Below are 20,174 nucleotides of genomic sequence, written 5' to 3' on the forward strand. Positions count from 1 at the left end.
TACATCAAGTTATTAAAAAAAAAAAAAAAAAGAAGACCGTACATTTTCAGGCAAAATATCTTGGCAATTTATGTACGAGAATCTACAAGAGAGCCTAGCACTGGACACTTTTCTTTTGTCGTACTTTTCACAGTCTTCTTACCTACTTTTAAAGCATCATTAACTCGATCCACCACATTTGTAACAGGAGGAAGTGACCCACTTATCATCACCCTCTTTCTCAAAATATTCATGTAGCCAGTATAAATTTTAAAATAGTTTCCTATGATCTGGCCATGTCACAATAGTAAAAAACAAATGGTTTACACACACCGTGAACACATCCACGCTATGCAACTGAGGCCATGTGTTTCTCTTCAAACAAATGGCATCACTGTACCAGCAGTACATGGGACCCAAGGTGACATGAATGGTGATTCGTGCTTGCTGTTAAATCTTAAATCTGATGCACCAGTGATGCCAGGCATTGCAAACCATAACAATTATTCTACCACTAGCAGAACTATTAGTATTTTTGCAGTAAAATAACTTAATTAAAACAATAACATTAAATCAACGAAGGGTGTTAGTTTCAGTGATTTAATATTAAAATCTTATGGCATATTGAAATTCATAATAGTGTTTTCAAGGTTATATCTATAGTTTCAAATCACCACAGGTTGGCAATACTGTTCTCTCCTCTCTATAATTTCACCGAGGTCCAACATTTTGATCTCCAGATGCTACATTTCCACTTCAACGTTTGCAAGCTTTCCAGCCATATACAAACTTCGTACATTCCAGGTGGCAACTCTGTTCCTTTGTTTTAAATTTGAAACTTATCACTAATTGTCTTTGGGGGGAATTCTAACACTCTCGCCCCACTTTTCCCCATACTGAGGACCACTGCTTTAATAACTCTTACCATACTCTCTTATATTAAGGAATTAATTAACATTCAACTTTAATATACCTTACATCCAGTTTAAGCCACTTTTCAGATTTATACATTTTTCATTCTATTTTAGTAAAATCATGTAATTCCCAATTTTATGTATTTGAAAAATAGCCTAAATTTGAAAACGTGTAGGAGATTTTTGGTTTGCCAGGACTTAATAAATCTTTTATATTCTAAACAGTGGTTTATAGTGAATAGCAGAGGTGCCAACTCTCAAGAAAGACAATTCGTAATGCAGCCATTAGGGCACATGGCGGCCGTAGATATATTTTTTTTCCGAGATCTTACTAACTTACATATCATTGAAAAATCAATTAACAACATTCGATCCAACCAAATGTACCATATTCAAAGACTGGCATATAAAGAGTGTATGATTCTTACCTGAAGTAATAGGTGATCTGCAGTATATATCTGAGTGGAGGTTGAAGGATAATTTCTCTTGTTGAGAACTGTAGTTGCTCCCTTTGCAGCTTGTATTCCTGTTTGGTAAATGTACACTGGTGACATGCTTTTTTTTTTATATCATGTACATCCTCTGCAATAAGAGAGCACTATTTTTTTTTTTTTTTTTTTTTTGGCTTTACGTCGCACCGACACAGATATGTCTTATGGCGACGATGGGATGGGAAAGGCCTAGGAAATGAAAGGAAGCAGCCGTGGCCTTAATTAAGGTACAGCCCTGGCATTTGCCTGGTGTGAAAATGGGAAACCACGGAAAACCATCTTCAGGGCTGTCGACAATGGGGCTCGAACCCACTATCTCCCGAATACTGGAAAGAGAGCACTTAACAGTTCGGAGTTCATATTAGCACGGAATTCAGTCTTGTTCTTCCTCATTGCATGCGTATCTGAAAAATTGCGTCTACACACACTACAAAACACGTGTGAACGAGATTTTGAGGAACGCAGTAAACAGGGCCATTCTTTTGAGTATTTCTCCGTAAATTTTAAAACTATTTTTGGTTTATTACTAGCATCACTAGTAATGGTAACGTCATCACATGTATTTCCCTGCAAAAAAAATCGCTTCATTATTTCAAACCTTTTGGATTTCATAACAAACGATTAGCATATATCCTAGAAGAGCAACATATGTAAATGTGGAAACCAAAATCGCAATAAATACTTCAACAGTCACGCACAGAGTATTCACAATGAAACGGAGTTTGTCACCACTTTACCTCTCCTAATTTGATCCTCCCCGCCACCTCTTCCATTTAGAAGCACTCCTAGATATTCCAACCTTTCCACTTCTTCAATCCTCTCTCCCTGGACCACCCATTTCCTTTCCTTCTTTCTCCCCCTATTCTTACGCACTATCATCACCTTTGATTTATTACCGTTAATTTTCAGGGACCACTTCCTAGAATATTCCGAAACTGCATCCAAACTTCTCTGCAGACCCCCCCCCCCCCTGTTAAGGTCAATAAAATCATATCATCAGCAAAACTCAATCCTGAGATCTCTAAATCATTTACTACCAGTGCTGCCCAGTTATTTTCCCTGTGACCTTGCAGTATGTCGTTTATGAATAGTAAAAATAAAATCGGCAATTACTTGCAGTCTTGTTTTAATCCCATCTTACAATCTATAAGACTGCTTACCTCCTCTGCGAACCATGTGATCTTGCCGCGGTGGGGAGGCTTGCGTGTCCCAATGAAGCAGATAGCCAAGCCGCAGGTGCAACCATATCGGATGGGTTTCTGTTGAGAGAACAGACTAACGAATGGTCCATCGGTAGTTGCAAGGGCGGCAGTCTAGATGATTGACTGATACGGCCTTGTAATAATACTCAACATGGCTTAGCTGTGTTGATACTGCTACACAGCTGAAAGCAACGGGAAACTACAGCCATAACTACCTCCCGAGGACATGCAGCTCTCTCTGTATGAATGATGTACTGATGATGGCTTCCTCCCAGGTAAAATATTCCGGAGGTAAACTAGTCCCCCATTCGGATCTCCGGGTGGGGACTACACGAGAGGGGGCGATAATCAGGAAGATGGATACTGACATTCTGCGAGTCGGAGCGTGGAATGTTAGAAGTTTGAATCGTTGTGGTAGGTTAGAGAATCTGAAAAGGGAGATGGATAGGCTAAAGTTAGATGTAGTTGGTATAAGTGAAGTACGTTGGCAGGAAGAACAAGATTTTTGGTCAGGCAACTACTGAATTATCAACACAAAATCAAACAGGGGAAATGCAGGAGTTGGTTTAATAATGAATAAGAAAATAGGGCAGCGGGTAAGCTACTACGACCAGCATAGTGAAAGAATTATTGTCGTCAAGATAGACACCAAACCAATGCCCACCACAATAGTGCAGGTCTATATGCCTACTAGTTCAGCGGATGATGAAGAAATTGAACGAATATATGAGGAGATAGAAGATTTAATACAATATGTAAAAGGTGACGAGAATCTAATTGTGTTGGGACACTGGAATGCAGTAGTAGGCCAAGGAAGAGAAGGTAGTACAGTAGGAGAATTTGGATTGGGACAAAGGAACGAAAGAGGAAGTTGGCTGGTTGAATTCTGCACTGATCATAATTTAGTCCTTGCCAATACTTGGTTCAAACACCACAAACGACGGCTGTATACGTGGACGAGACCTGGAGACACTGGAAGGTATCAAATAGACTTCATTATGATTAGGCAGAGATTCAGAAACCAGGTGTTGGATTGCAAAACTTTCCCAGGAGCAGACGTGGACTCTGACCACAACTTGTTGGTCATGAAATGCCATCTGAAGTTGAAGAAATTGAAGAAAGGAAAGAATGCAAAAAGATGGGATCTAGACAAGTTGAAAGAAAAGAGTGTGAGGGATTGTTTCAAGGAACATGTTGCACAAGGGCTAAATGAAAAGGCTGAAGGAAACACTATAGAAGAAGAGTGGAGAGTCATGAAATATGAAGTCAGTAGGGCTGCTGAAGAAATCTAGAAAAGGCATTCGATAATGTTGATTGGACCAAGCTATTTAATGATTCTGAAGATGATAGGGATCAGATACCGAGAACGAAGAATCATTTACAATCTGTATAAAAATCAGTCTGCAGTGATAAGAACCGAGGGCTTTGAAAAAGAAGCAGCAATCCAGAAAGGAGTGAGGCAAGGCTGCAGTTTGTCCCCTCTCCTTTTCAATATTTATATAGAACAGGCAGTAAAGGAAATCAAAGGGAAATTTGGAAAGGGAATCACTGTCCAAGGAGAGGAAATCAAAACCTTGAGATTTGCCGATGATATTGTTATCTTATCTGAGACTGCAGAAGATCTCGAGAAGTTGCTGAATGGTATGGATGAAGTCTTGGGTAAGGAGTACAAGATGAAAATAAATAAGTCCAAAACAAAAGTAATGGAGTGCAGTCGAACGAAGGCAGGTGATGTAGGAAATATTAGATTAGGAAATGAAGTCTTAAAGGAAGTAGATGAATATTGTTACTTGGGTAGTAAAATAACTAACGATGGCAGAAGTAAGGAGGACATAAAATGCAGGCTAGCACAAGCAAGGAAGAGCTTTCTTAAGAAAAGAAATTTGCTTACTTCAAACATTGATATAGGAATTAGAAAGATGTTTTTGAAGACTTTCGTGTGGAGCGTGGCATTGTATGGAAGTGAAACATGGACGATAACTAGTTCAGAAAGAAAGAGAATAGAAGCTTTTGAAATGTGGTGTTACAGAAGAATGCTGAAGGTGAGATGGATAGATCGAATCACGAATGAAGAGATACTGAATCGAATTGGTGAGAGGAGATCGATTTGGCTAAATTTGACAAGAAGAAGAGATAGAATGATAGGACACATCTTGAGACACCCAGGACTTGTTCAGTTGGTTTTTGAAGGAAGTGTAGGTGGTAAGAACGGTAGGGGTAGACCAAGGTATGAATATGACAAGCAGATTAGAGCAGATGTAGGATGCAATTGTTAAGTCGAAATGAAAAGGTTAGCGCAGGATAGGGTGGCATGGAGGGCTGCATCAAACCAGTCTATGGACTGATGACTCAAACAACACAAGACTGCTTACTAAATTTTCTTCCATAATACAACAATAGACATTCTCGCAAATCGCCTCAGTGGCTCGGATAATCTTTCTTGACACCCCAATCCTTCCTAATTTTTCTATGAACGCTCTTCTACTCACTGTATCAAACGCTTTTTGAAAATCTATGGCTGCTAGATATACTTTACCTCCTTCCTTATTCAGATGTTTTTCCAGGATCATCTTCACTGTCATTATATTATCTGCCTTCCTTCTGCCCTTTCTAAAACCACCCTGAAAAATAGACAGTATCGACTGCTCTTCCGCTCAGTCTCTCAGTCTATTCGCTAGTACTCTTGTGTAAATCTTACTCAGGAAGTCTGGTAAGATTATACCTCTATAATTACTCGGGAGATTCTTGTCACCTTTCCTGCCATATATTGGGCATATAATCCCTATTTTCCTCTCTTTTGGAAAGCTACCGTTATCAAAGATTCTGTTGAATAGTTTTACTATGCCCTCTATCATCTGTCTGTGTTACCTACTTCTTTCCAAAACAAGTTGTTGATACCATTGCTTCGCCCCGCTGACCTGCCCTTAAGTTTGCCTATCACCCCTAATACTTCCTCTTTAGAAATTTCTTTATCAAGCTCATATATCTGTACCTCCACAACCCCCCACCCCCCCCCATATAATTCCATTTATCCTTTCCTCTTAATAATTCTCGGAAGTAGACCAGCCACTGGTCATAATGAATACTCGGTTTATCAAAACTCTTACCCCCCCCCCCCTTATTAATTCTATTTATTATGTCCCATACTCTCTCGGGTTGATTCATCCTGCATTCCCTATTTATTGACTCTGTTTGTTCCCTCATCCAAAATTTCTTCCTCTCAGCAATTTTAATTTTGTATTCTTTTCTTAGCTCTTTCTGCACTCCCTCCATTTTTTCTATAATCTTTTATTGACTTCATTACTATTTTCCTTAATTCCTTGCACTCCTTGTTTTACCACCCTCTTTCCCTCTTGTCTTTCTTCTCATACCTCTGTCAATCTGTGTTACCCTTTTAATTGGGAATTCAATTAATTCCAATGCTCTATCAATATTGTCTTCCTCCCATCCACACCTAATTGCAGTTCATTTTCTATAAGAGCATCTAATTCCTGTTTTACATTCTCTGACCATTTATATTTAACGTAACTTCTACCCTTCTCAACACTCCTCTTTTTCTCTCCATCTTTTACCTCTCCCTCGTTTCTTTCTATCATCACCCAGACTGGTGCGTGGTGGGATTCAACCCAGTCTTCTGTTTCAATCCTTCTAATTCTTCCTAACATATTTTCCGAGCTAATTACTAAATCAATGACATTTCCCCCCTGTGCTGTGGTATATGTCAACCTCCCTTCATTATCCCCTTCCCACCAGCCATTCAGAATACAAAATTTGCCTGCGGCACATATTTCCAAGAGTTTTGAAGCATAACTATTTCTCTCTTTATCTTCACTATGTCTTCCTCCCCTCATTATCATCTCATCCTCTTTGCTGAATGTTGGGCACAGCTCATCTATCCTAGCATTCCAGTCACCAAATAGCAACATTCCATATTCATCAAATTTCCTACCTATAATACTTGTTTCCAATAATAAATCCTCAAAAAAATTTTCATTAGCATATGGGGAGCTTTTGGGGTGACAGAATAAAAAAGCCAACATACCTTCTTTTCTCTCCCTTTCTCCTTCCCCATACTGAACCTGACCCAGACCACCTCTTCCATCTCATTCTTGATGTCCTCTATTAGTTCACTAATCTCTTCCTTTATTAAAACCACTATCCCCCCTGATGTTCCACCCTCGTTGGGGTCTTTTCTCTTGGATTTGTACTTAAGCACAAACCCCCTTCACGTTATTTCCTTCCCTATTTCTAGCCACATCTCTATGAGTGCCACAATGTCAAAGCTTTCCACTACTTTTATAACCTCCTCATTGCCTAACTTACTTAACAATCCTTCAATATTTACAAACCCTACCTTCTAATCTAGTTATAACTTACCCTCCCTTGCATCTTCATTTCCTCCCTTATTTTTACTTCTCGTTATTATGGCCCTATCTTCTTTTACTTCCATTCCCTCTTTTTTGGGCATGTTTGGGGTGCTCTTTGCCCTCCTTGTCCTCAGCACCTTTAGATCCCTTAAAATCAGATTTCTCCCTTTGTTCAAGGCTTCCCTTCCTTTTATTTTATCCTGCGAACCTTCACCTTTGCTATGAACATGTCCACTGAAGGCTGGACTTGCCGATTCTTGAATTTCTCCCTCCACAAACACCTGCTGAATCCTCGTTTCTGTTGCTGAACTACACTGGACACTGACCCGTGCCAGTGCTCCTCTCTTACCTCGCCGTGTCCCTCCGCTCGCTCTGCGACCTGCCTGTCATCTTGCCTTGTCAACATGGTTTCTTCCTGTTTGAGTTTCTCATCCATTTGTTGCAGCTTCGTCACTGGCCATGATCTCACCCATCTGCCATTAGATACCACCAGTGATTGACCCCTGATGTGTGCCCTCAGTTCTTGGTGCCTAGCTTTCATTAAATGCCCCCTTGAAAATTTCAAGCACTTACTACCTTCACTTCCCATGTCTCTTTTAACTCATATTTCCTCACCTTGTAAATTTCCCATGTTTCTCACAACAATATCAGCCATCAAGGTAGATAACAGCTTCACATTAATTGGCCTATGCCCTCTCACATTGCCTACCATTTCTACATCATCTATGTCCACTTCACTGAAGTTAATTTTCATTTTGTTCTGAATAACTTCCAACACCTTATATATTATGTCCACTTTGTTTTCTTTCACTCCTTCCTCCACATCATATATAAATATACATTTCCGCATACGTTCCTGACTGTTGACTGTTTCTTCTTTCTTCAGTTTCGCAACCTCTTCTTCCAAATTTTTTATCTTCTCTCTCAATATCACAATTTCTTCCTCATTGCTTCCCGACTTAGCATTGACTCTCCCATTTTTTCTCGACTCCATCTCCTCATACCGTCAAACTCCTTAGATTGGTCCTGGATCATCTCCTTGATCTAGATGAATGGGCAGACTTCTTTCACTACTTCCTTCACCACCTCCTTAATAACTTCAATGTCATCCCAACTAATATTGCCACTTGTATTCAGGCCGGGGTTCAATTCCACGCCCCCAATAACTAGTAGCACAGTTATCACAGCTGCCACCAAAACCACCTCTTCCATCTTTCCCAGGTCTTTTACAATCTCCACTACCATCTTCCAATCGTGACCCGATATTGCTCTACTCCAATCATTACTTGGCACTCGCCACTCAGCAAGTCCGCTTCCACTGCTTGCTTAGGCTAGACAGGACAACTACTCGCATGGGCTACAGGTGTAGCCCAGTCAAATTCAACAACAAACTGCACACATTGAACTCCTTAGAAATGCAAACGCTCACTAAGGCATCATAAAATTAGCTGGAAGGAAGGTACCGGTACTAGAAGTCATGCCACTCAATCGTTATTGGCTATTACGTGGCTGAACTACCTCGCGAAAGTGCCGGACCGTTAACAATGTCTTAACAGATATTCTCTGAGGAAAAAGTAAGAGAAAAGTAGTTCACCTTTCCAATGTCCTTTTAAACTCTTCTTCCTTCTCTTGGAGCAGAGGCCTAAAAAAAGAAGAAACAAAAATTAAAAAAAGATAGTTGTTATAAAATTAAAATACTGTATTTTTGAACTGTCATTTCTGATAGGTTAACTGGCATGTGGCACGTATGGAACAATGCACCTATACAATTCTACTCAGGAGCTGAGCAGAGCACGACGGCACATATATGAAGAGAAAACAAGGTGAGGTAGTCCTGCACAATTCCACTCATGAGTTGAGCAGAGCACGACAGCACATCTATGAAGAGTAAACAAGGTGAGATAGGCCTACACAATTCTACTCAGGAGCTGAGCAGAAAATGACAGCATGTCTATGAAGAGTAAACAAGGCGAGGTAAGCCTACACAATTCTACTCAGAAGCTTAGCAGAGCACGATGGCATGTCTATGAAGAGTAAACAAGGTGAGGTAGGCCTACACAATTCTACCCAGGAGCTGCAGAGAGCACGACGGCATGTCTATGAAGAGTAAACAAGGTGAGGTAGTCCTACACAATTCTACTCAGGAGTTCAGCACAGCATGATGGAACATCTATGAAGAGTAAAGAAGGTGAGGTAGGCCTACACAATTGTACTCAGGAGCCGAGCAGAGCACGGCAGCACATCTATGACTACTCTCACTTCATCATTACCCCAAGATGTCCGCTTTTTCCCGTCTTTACATAAAGTTGTTCCTAGGCATTCCCTTGCTGTTTCTACTACAGCATCCCTGCATGTTACCCATTCCCTTTCCATATCCTGAACCTGCTTACTGTCCACTGTTTGAAACTTCTCACTAATCATATCCATGTACTTCTGTCTAATTTTCTTGTCCTGAAGATTTTTTACCCTTATTCGTTTGCAGACAGATTTCACTTTCTCTAACCTAGGTCTAGAGATACTTAGTTCATTACAGATCAGATAGTGGTCTGTATCATAAAAAAATCCCCGAAAAACCTGCTCATTCCTAACAGACTTCCTAAGTTCGAAGTCGGTTAAGATATAGTCTATTATTGATCTGGTACCGTTAGCCTCCCATGTGTAGCGGTGAATAGCTTCATGCTCGAAGAGTATATTCATAACTGCTAAACCCATACCAGCACAGAATTCCAGCAAACGATTCCCATTCCCATTAGTTTCCATATCTTCCCCACATTTACCAATCACCCTTTCGTATCCTTCAGTTTTATTTCCAACTCTTTCATAAAACTTGTCAACTTCATCCTCATCTGCACCCTTACATGGTGAATACACTGAGACAATTCTCATCCTAATTCCTTCAACTGCCAAATCTACCCACATTATTCGCTCATTTATGTGCCTAACAGAAACTATGTTGCATGCAATAGTATTCCTGATAAACAGTCCTACCCCATACTCTGCCCTTCCCTTTTTAACATCCGTCAAGTACACTTTATAATCTCCTATCTCTTCTTCATTATCTCCCCTTACCCCAATACTTCTCCTGGTACATCCAGATGCATCCTCTTTGCTGACTCAGCCAGTTCTACTTTCTTCCTCCCATAAGCCCCATTAATATTGATAGCTCCCCTTCAAATTCCATTTTGTTCGCCAAGTTGTTTTAAAGGAGTCCCTTGCCTGTCAAATGAGAGTGGGACTCCGTTACTCCCATAGGTTAAAATGTTCTGAGCTCAGTAAATTCATGAAGCAGGATGCTATCCTACTTGCACATAGTCCAAGTGAGGATCTCTTCTCTAATAGGTGGACTGTATAGTCCTAGCCACTTGAGCACAAGGAGGGCCACGACTCAGAATATGTCCAAGATGCCCACTCCCATTCCATACCAACTGGTATCCCGACTCTCAGGACCACTTACTAGGCCACTCAGCCGTTGCTCATGGTTCATGAACTAGGATGTGACTATAGTAACCCACACCATGAACCATCAAAAAGTTAATTGATCTGCAAAAGTTAATATCAATTCAAGTTGTGCTGTATGTGAAGGAAAGTACTGAAATATCTTTATTTCAACATCCCTGACGAATACTTCATACGTTTTTCTGGAATTATTTTATGATCTCCATCTACCTGCAGTATGTCCCTTTCCTTGCAGTTCATTATTCACATCATTGTATACTGCTGTAAAATCACAGGGAAAGATTCAATCGCACAGTAAAATAGGGTCCATAACTGCTGGGAATTCTTCCTGTTTTTCTATCATGAAGAAGAGAATTTTGTCCAAGAGCTCGACAAACCTCTAAAGTACTTGCCTACAACTCAGCCAGTAAACATTATTGTACATTACAAGTCCGCCATTTTGGGATTCCACTTCGTGTAACATTTCCGAGAACTGGCGATTATTTAGAGCAAGTGAAAATACAAAATCACAAGTTTAGTTACACCGAGAGTACACTTTCAAATGACTTCATACTTTCTTTTGCACGCAGGGCTTCCTGATATAACATACAATGGAACTGCAAAATAAGGTCTTTAACTTCTTCTTTAAGAAATTTTACAAATACATTACTAATACCCACTATACTTGGGGCAGCTTTATTGACACAGACACTATTTTTCGTAAGTCAAACCCCATTTTTAATACAAGATATTGCTTCACTTCCTTCATTATATCTTTCCCTGTTGTCGTAGTTTGTAAGCCCAGCAAGTTAAATAATTCCTCCCTCATCACATTTCCACAAGGAAATCGGACAAAAACAGCTAATCTTGCTTGTAAAGTCACATCCGTGCTTTCATCAAGGCATAGTGATTGCATGTGGGAGTTATCCAAATCAGCATTCAAATGCTCCGAAACATCTTCACTCATTCATATTATTCTGTCCTTAGCAGTATTTCTTATGGTTGGCATTTCTTTAATTCTGTTAATTATTTGTTGTTTGTTAGGAAAGTCTTCACATAATGTGTCGGACATCAATAAGAACGTTTCTTCAAGAACTCACCATCAGAAAGTGGTTTCCCATGCTGTACTATGCAGTGTGACAGATGGAAACAGTCGCAATGATATTATTCCTTGGCCTTGTGTATTGCTCGATTTTTTGTGAAATGAACCCTCTTCTTTCTTCATTTGGCATGGAACGAACATTTGAATAATTCATCTCGAAATGGCACTTTACATTAAATGTGCGGGTCTAAGTGTTTTCGAACACAGGCAAGACGAAGCTTTATTGCTTCTTTCTATTAGTCCGAATTCCCTTCTCTACTGTTCTTGAAAAATATGGTCACTACCTTCGTTAAGTTTCTTTTTTCGGCACCGAAAATATGTTTGCGAGGTCCGTACACAAAACCACCAGAAAACGACATGCAATAAACACTTACAGACAAAGAATAATTACGTGCTACTGGCTACCACATACAAGTCAAACTTCACTTCAGGACCTACCAGCGTAGCAGTGTTGCCATATTGCTCGTCCGAAGGAAACTAGAATTTAGATTTTCGATATTTCATTCTTGCATGTGAAACACTATGACTATATGATGCACGAGATATGTATAGTCTGTAGAACAAGACGTATATAAAAACTTTAATATGTTCATGTGGCATGCCACGTAAACTGTGTTGGCGTGTCACCTAATGACACGCGTGGCATAGGTTCGCCATCCCTGGTCTAGACAAAGTGTTAGAGGCGTGCTCAGACACTCCGCCTACTCCAAAAATGAGTAGCAGGTTAATTCCTGGGGCTGCACAGGGCTAACCCTTATGAATAGTCAGAGTCTAACTTCCACTCTACCAAAACTTCGGCCTGTACAGAGATGGCAAGCAGAACAAGCTCTATTTAAAAACTTATCCAAGGCTTTTGATAGAGTAGATCATCGGAGACTACTGACAAAAATGAGGGCAACTGGTCTAGAGAAAAGAGTGACTTAATTTGAGGCTAGATGTCTACAAAATAAAACTCAGAGAATTGGTGAATCATTCTAATCCTGTAATGATTAAGAGGGGAATTCCTCAAAGCAGTACCATTGGACCTCTGTTTTCTGATATATATATAATAACTGATTCAGGTAAAGAATTGGAGTTGCACATAACACTTTTTTGTAGATGATGATATACTGTCTTTCTTCTTATTCTTCCTCTTCAGCATGATTATACGCCCACTAATAATAATTTTGTGTGGCTATTTCTAGCCGAGTGCAGCCCTTGTAAGGCAGACCCTCCGATGAGGGTGCTATTGTGGTAGAGGATAGTGTTATGTGTAGTGTGTGAGTTGCAGGGATGTTGGGGACAACACAAACACCCAGCCCCTGGGCCATTGGAATTAGCCACTGAAGGTTAAAATCCCCGATCCGGCTAGGAATCGAACCTGGGACCCTCTAAACTGAAGGCCAGTACGCTGACCATTCAGCCAACGAGTCGGACATTAATCCCAATTATATGGGGTCACTGATGCAGATATTCATCCTCCACACTGCTGTGTCATGAACAATTTCCTCCACAAGCAGCCGCTGTGTCATGCTTTCTTGAATGCCTTCAATAAAATCACTACTGATCTGCATTTAGGACAGTCGCCCAGGTGACAGATTCCCTATCTATTGTTTTCCTAGCCTTTTCTTAAATGATGGCAAAGAAATTGGAAATTTATTGAACATTTCCCTTGGTAAGTCATTCCAATCCCTAACTCCCCTTCCTATAAATGAATATTTGCCCCAATTTGTCCTCTTGAATTCCAACTTTATCTTCATATTGTGATCTTTCCTACTTTTAAAGACACCAATCAAACTTATTCATCTACTGATGTCATTCCATGCCATCCCTCCACTGACAGCTCGAAACATACCACTTATACATTACAATTAATATTGTAATTAATATGACAAGATATAATTCTTAATCACATGAACTCACTTTGTACTGAATAGGTGGAAATTAATAAACACTTGTAACATTCTTTATCTTAACATACCACTTAGTCGAGCAGCTTACCTCCTTTCTTCCAAGACTTCCTTCAATTTCTCCTTACTTCTACAGCCATTTCTATTTCTTTCCAATCTGCGCCTCCTTCTTAGTCTCTTTATTTCTCTATTATAATAAGGTGGGTCTTTACCATTCCTTACCACTTTTAAAGGTTCAAACCTGTTTTCACATTCCTCAACATTTGCTTTAAACCCATCCCAGAGTCTGTTTACATTTTTATTTACCGTTTTCCACCAATCATTGTTACTTTTTAAAAACCGCCTCATGCCTGCTTTATCAGCCATATGGTACTGCCTAATAGTTCTACTTTTAAGACCTTCCTTTCTATCAAATTTATTCAACTACGACGCAAACAGCTTCATGATTACTAATACCATCTATTACTTCGGTTCCTCTATAGAGCTCGCCTGGTTTCACCATCACCACATCCAAAATATTTTTCCCTCTAGTTGGTTCCATCACTTTCTGAATCAGCTGTCCTTCCCATATTAGCTTATTTGCCATTTGTTGGTCATGCTTCCTACCGTTCGCATTTCCTTACCAATTGACATCTGGTAAATTCAGATCTCCTGCTACAATCACATTCCTTTCCATGTCATTTCCCACATAGCTGATTATCTTATAAAATAATTCTGAATCCATGTCAGCGCTACCCTTTCCCGGTCTGTACACTCCAAATATATCAAGTTGCCTATTATCTTTAGAAATGAGCCTTACACCTAGAATTTCATATTTGTCATCTTTAACTTTTTCGTAGCTTACAAATTCTTCGTTCACCAGGATGAATACTCCTCCTCCCACCATTCCTATCCTATCTCTATGATACACACTCCAGTTCCGTGAGAAAATTTCTGCATCCATTATATCATTTCTCAGCCATGATGAAACTCCTATTACAATATCTGGTAGGTATATATCTATCAAATTACTTCTATTCCTTTCTTTACAACACTCCTACAGTTCAACACTAACATTTGTTCGTCATCCCTACTTGACTTCCAGATCTTTGTACCCTTATCACCGCTCCCTAGACCACCCCGTTTCCCTGAATGTACCTCCCTAATGCCCTTCCAAACAAATTTTCTAACTTATACATACCACTGCGGTTTAAGTGAAGGCCATCTGAATGCAGATCCCTATCTCCTACCCACCCGTTAGGATCTAAACATTTCACTCCCAGTTTCCCACATACCCACTCCATCTTCTTCTTCTTCATTTTGCCTCATGACTGAGGTGTCGTGACTATCATAATATTCAGCCCTCTAGCCGATGAACCATACTCCGCCATTCTTCCCTATCTAAAGCTTTCAATGTGGTTGCTCTGAGAGAACTCTGTAGGGGGCCGTTTACCGTGTCAATCCATCGCGTTGGTACTCATCCTCGTTGTCTGGTTCCCTGGACTTTGCCCTCAACAATCAGCTTTTGAAGACTACCATCTCAGTGAATTATATGTCCAAAGTAGTGTACAATTCGCTGAGAGACCTTACATGATAGACAAACTTTTATCTGAAGTTGGTTCAGGATTGATGTGTTCGTGCAATGAGCTGTCCAAGGAATCCTTAACATTTTCCTCCAGCACCACATTTCAAAGCTTTCTATCTGTTCATGATCACGTTTGAGGATGGTCCACATCTCTGCGCCATACAAGAAGACTGAGAAGACTAGAGATTCAAGGAGCTTCTTTTTTGTATTGATGGTGATGTTATTATTTTTCCAGATCTTCTGCAGACGGATCATCGCTACCTTTGCTATTTCAATTCTTCGCTTTATTTCATCTTTGGAACCACCAGAATTGGATAGTAAGGAGCCCAGATATACATACTGATGGACAACTTCACACCCTCCAATCTGTTTGATATGTGGACTGTTGTTGTTCTTACGATCAACAATCATGACTTTGGTTTTCTGTCGATTTAGGCGTAATCCAATTTCTAGGCTTGCTTCCTCTACTCTCTTGATCAGCTTTGTCAACTCCTCTTCAGATGATGCTATCAAGGTGATGTCATCAGCAAATCTCAAGTTGTTGATCTTGCATCCCCCAATGGAAAACCCTTTGTCCCAGCCGTCTAATGCAGTTCTCATTGCATATTCACCATAGAGATTGAGAAGTAACGCTGACAGGATACATCCCTGGTGAACTCCAGCCCTTGTACGAACCTGCTGAGACTGTTTGTTTTGAATCTTCACAGTGGCTGTTTCCTTATAAAAGGACTTGAGGAGATCAATCAAATGGAGTGGCAAACCCATGTCAACCAAAATTTTCCAAAGATGGTTCCATTTGACAGTATCGAAGGCCTTTTGGTAATCAATAAAGCACAGGTATACCGGAACATTAAATTCCCTAGCCTTTTCTATGATTTGTCTTAGGCTTAAGATCTGTTCTCGAGTTACTTTTCCTTTCATAAATCCAGTCTGGATTTCAGGAATTTGATACTCTAGAAATGTCCGGAGTCTCTTGTGCAGGATATGAAGCATAACTTTACTGGCATGTGAAATCAAAGCAATTAAGCGATAATTTCCACATTTTTTCCTCGATCCTTTCTTGTGGATTGGGACAAAGATTGACTGTACCCATTCCTCAGGCCATCTTCTATAATTCCATATTGCTTGACAGATTTTCAACAGCATTTCAATTCCAGCATCATCTGTAGCTCTCAAGACTTCTGCACTTATTCCATCAGGTCCACACGCTTTTCCAGTTCTCAGCATTTTCAAAGCCATTTCTACTTCATCTCGGAGGATGTCAGGTTCAGGATCTGACTGTCTATCTTCACTTGGTCTTGTGCATTACATTGTTCACTGTACAGATCCTGGCAGTACAATCTCCATGTTTCCAGAACATTCTGTATATCCACAACATCATCACCCTGTGAGTTCTGTATATTCCAGAAATATGGCTTAAATTCTCGAGTGATTATTCTAATTTTGTTAAAAAGATCCTTGCTGTGATTTTGATTTGCATGGTCTTCAATCTCAAAACAAATGTTACTAATGAAATTATTCTTATCTCTTCTACAAGAAGATTGAATCCTTCTATCAAGCTCAGACATTTGCTCTCTTTTTTCTTTAGTGTTAATGCCAGATTTTTTAAGGAACCTTCTTTCTTCTACAAGCTGAAGGGTTAAGTCAGAGATCCACTGTTGCCTTCTAGTATTTGGTACTCTAGATTCATTCAAAGAGGACTCTATCCAGTTTTTAGTCACATTCCACAGCCCTTCTGCAGTTGTTACTGGATCCTGTAATATGGAGGCTCTTCGCGCCAATGATTCCTTGAATGATGACATTAACTACTTGTGGTATCCTGTGTGATCTTTTAATTGGTGTTTGAAGTTTTATTCTTATTTCTGTTCTAAGAAGCTGATGATCACTGCCACATACTGCACCTGGACAGGTTTTGGTGTCCATTACAGAAGACCTCCAGTTTGAACTGATCAAGATGTAGTCAATCTGATTTTTATATTGACCATCAGGCGAAGTCCATGTGTACATGTGCCCTATGTGATGATTGAAGACTGTATTAGTTATAGTGAACCTGTTTTGAATTGCAAACTCAAGAAGCCTGTTCCCCCGTTCATTTCTTTCTCCAATTCCTTATCTTCCAGTCGATGATCTGATATGCTCATCATGTTGTGTTGAACCAATTTTGGCATTGAAGTCTCCCATAACAATAGTTATTTCTCTGCTTGGAAAAGCTGAAATAGTAGCATCAAGAATCCATAGTCTCATTTAAATCCCCAATTACCCTCCAGTCAGTATCCCTCCTACACACTATTCCACTAATAACAATCTCCGCTTCCTTAAACTCCACCCGTGCTGCATTTACCAGATCCTACACATCTCCAACTATGTTGGTACTTATATCAGCTTGCCTTACGTTGTTGGTACCAACGTGAAACACTACCACTTTCTCTTCCCCTCCTCCTTCTCTTCTACTTTCCTCAACATTTGCCTCAACCTAATTCCAGGATAACACTCTACCCTGGTTCCCTTTCCTCCACACACTTTCCCCACATGTCTAACGATGGATTCCCCCCATAGCCTCAACCCTTCCCACCTCATTTGATCCCCTCCCCTCCTGGTCAGCCCTATCTTTCCTGATGGCTGCAGAAGCTACTTCCTCCACCCTTTTCTCCTTCCCATGACCCTGTTCCACCTGCCTTTTCCTATCCTCTACTCTACATTTCCCTTTCCTACCTTTTCCCTTCCTCTTACTTCCACACATCTCAGCAACAGTTCCCTGTTCCTCACCTTCCCTTTGTTGTTCTACCTGGAGTGACTCGCACCGATTTCTCACAAACACCTGTCCTGAATTCTGATCCTGAATAGAGCCCTTAGCCTGCAATCTCCTTCCCCTGTCACCTGTCTTCTACAATCCCCCCCCTTTCCTTCCCCACCCTCTTTTACACCTACTGTAACCTGTACATTGTTTGAGAGAGGTCTACTTTCCTTTCTGTATTCTGTGAGAATCCTAATTATCTCCCTCGAACTCTCCAACTCCTCCCTCATACCCCTCAATGCCTCGCCACACCCACAGTTCCTACACTTGCACTCCTTAGCCATTCTTTACGGAAAAAATGAAAAGAAGAGGAAAAATAAAATAACTTATGTGCAAAAAAAGTGGAAGGGAATATTGTCTAGGATAGTACTCAAAGATCACACGACAATAAGGTAATTAATATACGACTACACTACAATACTACTTAAGTCATACTGTATTTTTATCGTACAACACCCTAACAGGATAAAAAACTGCTGTTAATGCACAAGAATTACACAATTCTAAACTGCAGTTAAGCCTATCTTAATTACAACAACAGAATTTTAGTAAGAGTTTCTATGGATACCTCTACTATACTACACAAATATTTTACAATAATAAGATAAGCACGCTAATTTCTAATAAGATATTACTCGTATACTACTGTACAGTACACTACAATAAATTTAAACTACCTTCAGACATATCCTAATTACAATACCGGTACCGTATGTCACTACTAAGCACACACAGAAATGAAAATGGCAACTTTGAAATTTGCAAGAACTACTGTACTCAAAGATTACCAACAAAGCTAAATGCTTAGACAGATTATTATTAGTACTATGCTCTAATAGATACACACGAAAGATACATACACAGAGATACACACGGATACAGCAGGCAAGATACAGTAATATCTAAATATACCATATCTACACTGGGAAGAAATGGGAGAAAGAAGACGAGCTGCTCGACTAAGCAGTACGTTATTCACAGGAATTATAATAAGTATTTCTATCCACCTATTCAATACAAATCACCTTTATTGGTGTTTACACTTTCATAGAATTAATTCTTCTAAGGGACATGTTTCGCTCTTCTAAAGAGCATTTCAGTCATTAATTTTAATCTTAAAATGATGTTCGTGAACAGTCGTAAACACATTAAAAAGACAATAGTCAAAATTAAAGTTACAGTAGTTTAAAAACCAAATGACATTACATCTAAAAAACAACATTAAAACACTTCAAAAATGTGATAACATGAACATTTAAAAGTATTACAATGTCCATTCAAAACCTTATGTCTGAAACTATTGTTGAATCTTCGTCTTAAAAACAGTAGTAAATGTTTTTCTATAAAAACAGCACCAGTCTTACGGAAAAACAAAAATTAAAATGCAACGTATGTGACGTGGTGTTTCCAGAATGTAAGTTAAAATAGTGCCCACAAGCTAAATTGTGAAAGCACAATAATCCATATTGCTTTAAACATAACAGGCAGGACGTAGAATGTGTGCAGGTGCGGGAGCGGCGATGCAGTGCTTATCATCGGTGGGACGAACGACGTAGCTCACGACGACGCCAAGAATGTAAGATCACAACTTAAACATACACTAGGGAAGCTGACCCACACTAACGTTTTTGTAGTGAATGTGCCCCACAGGCATGATTTGAGTAGAGACTCGTGTGTGAACATTGAAGTGGACAAGGTCAATACAGATATTGTTAAAATTTGTAAACATTTTCGGAATACTCAGGTTATTGAATGCAGCAGTTTTGAGAGATACTGTTATACAAAACATGGCCTCCATAAACAATTCAGGTAAACGAAAGATAGCAAATATTGTTTTAGATTTTATTAATCTTAAGATATGTACAGTAAAAAAAGGCAACTCCCTTGAGTTATAATACTGACCAGGAAAACTAGTAGAAAGAGCCAGCTGTACTTCAAGCTGGCTCAGTCAACTAGAAAAAGAAACTCAGGATATTAAGGAATTTCAAGTTACCCAATTGCAACAGTCAAGTTTTAGGGAGGAAGGGGGTCTGAGATTGCTCTTGGTAAACTGGTGAAAAGTTATTTGTTGCCTAATGGCAACGGTATGCAGTAGAGAGTTAAGAAAATGCTACGAAAACAACAGATAGGGAATCTGCCACCTGGGCGAATGCAGCAATCAGAGCCATCCACAATATCAAGAATATATCTATGCTATCCCTTAACACAGCGATGACTTTATTCAAGACCGCAATAACCCCAATTGTGTCATATGGAATCGAAATAATATGGGACAACCTGACAATCGGTGACTTGGAGAGGATAGAAAGGGTCAAAGCAAGGTTCCTGAAGAAGGCCCTAGGAGTAGGTAAACTGGCACCCTCCAGACTTGTTTATGTACTGGCACGGGAAACCTACTTCATTGAGGATCTATGACTCAATCACTGCCATCTACCGG

General features: G+C 39.8%; 1 protein-coding gene across 1 annotated transcript in view; it reads right to left on the reverse strand.

The window, feature by feature from the left end:
- Positions 1-20,174, reverse strand: part of LOC136882312 (ribonuclease P protein subunit p38) — a 107,472-nt gene that overhangs the window by 83,945 nt on the left and 3,353 nt on the right. Inside the window, exon 2 of the mRNA XM_067154890.2 lies at positions 8,548-8,595. Coding sequence (XP_067010991.2) covers positions 8,548-8,595 — 48 coding nt within the window. The remainder of the gene's footprint in view (positions 1-8,547; positions 8,596-20,174) is intronic.

The sequence above is a fragment of the Anabrus simplex genome, chromosome 1 (assembly GCF_040414725.1).
Source record: "Anabrus simplex isolate iqAnaSimp1 chromosome 1, ASM4041472v1, whole genome shotgun sequence".
Taxonomy (NCBI): Eukaryota; Metazoa; Arthropoda; class Insecta; order Orthoptera; family Tettigoniidae; genus Anabrus; species Anabrus simplex.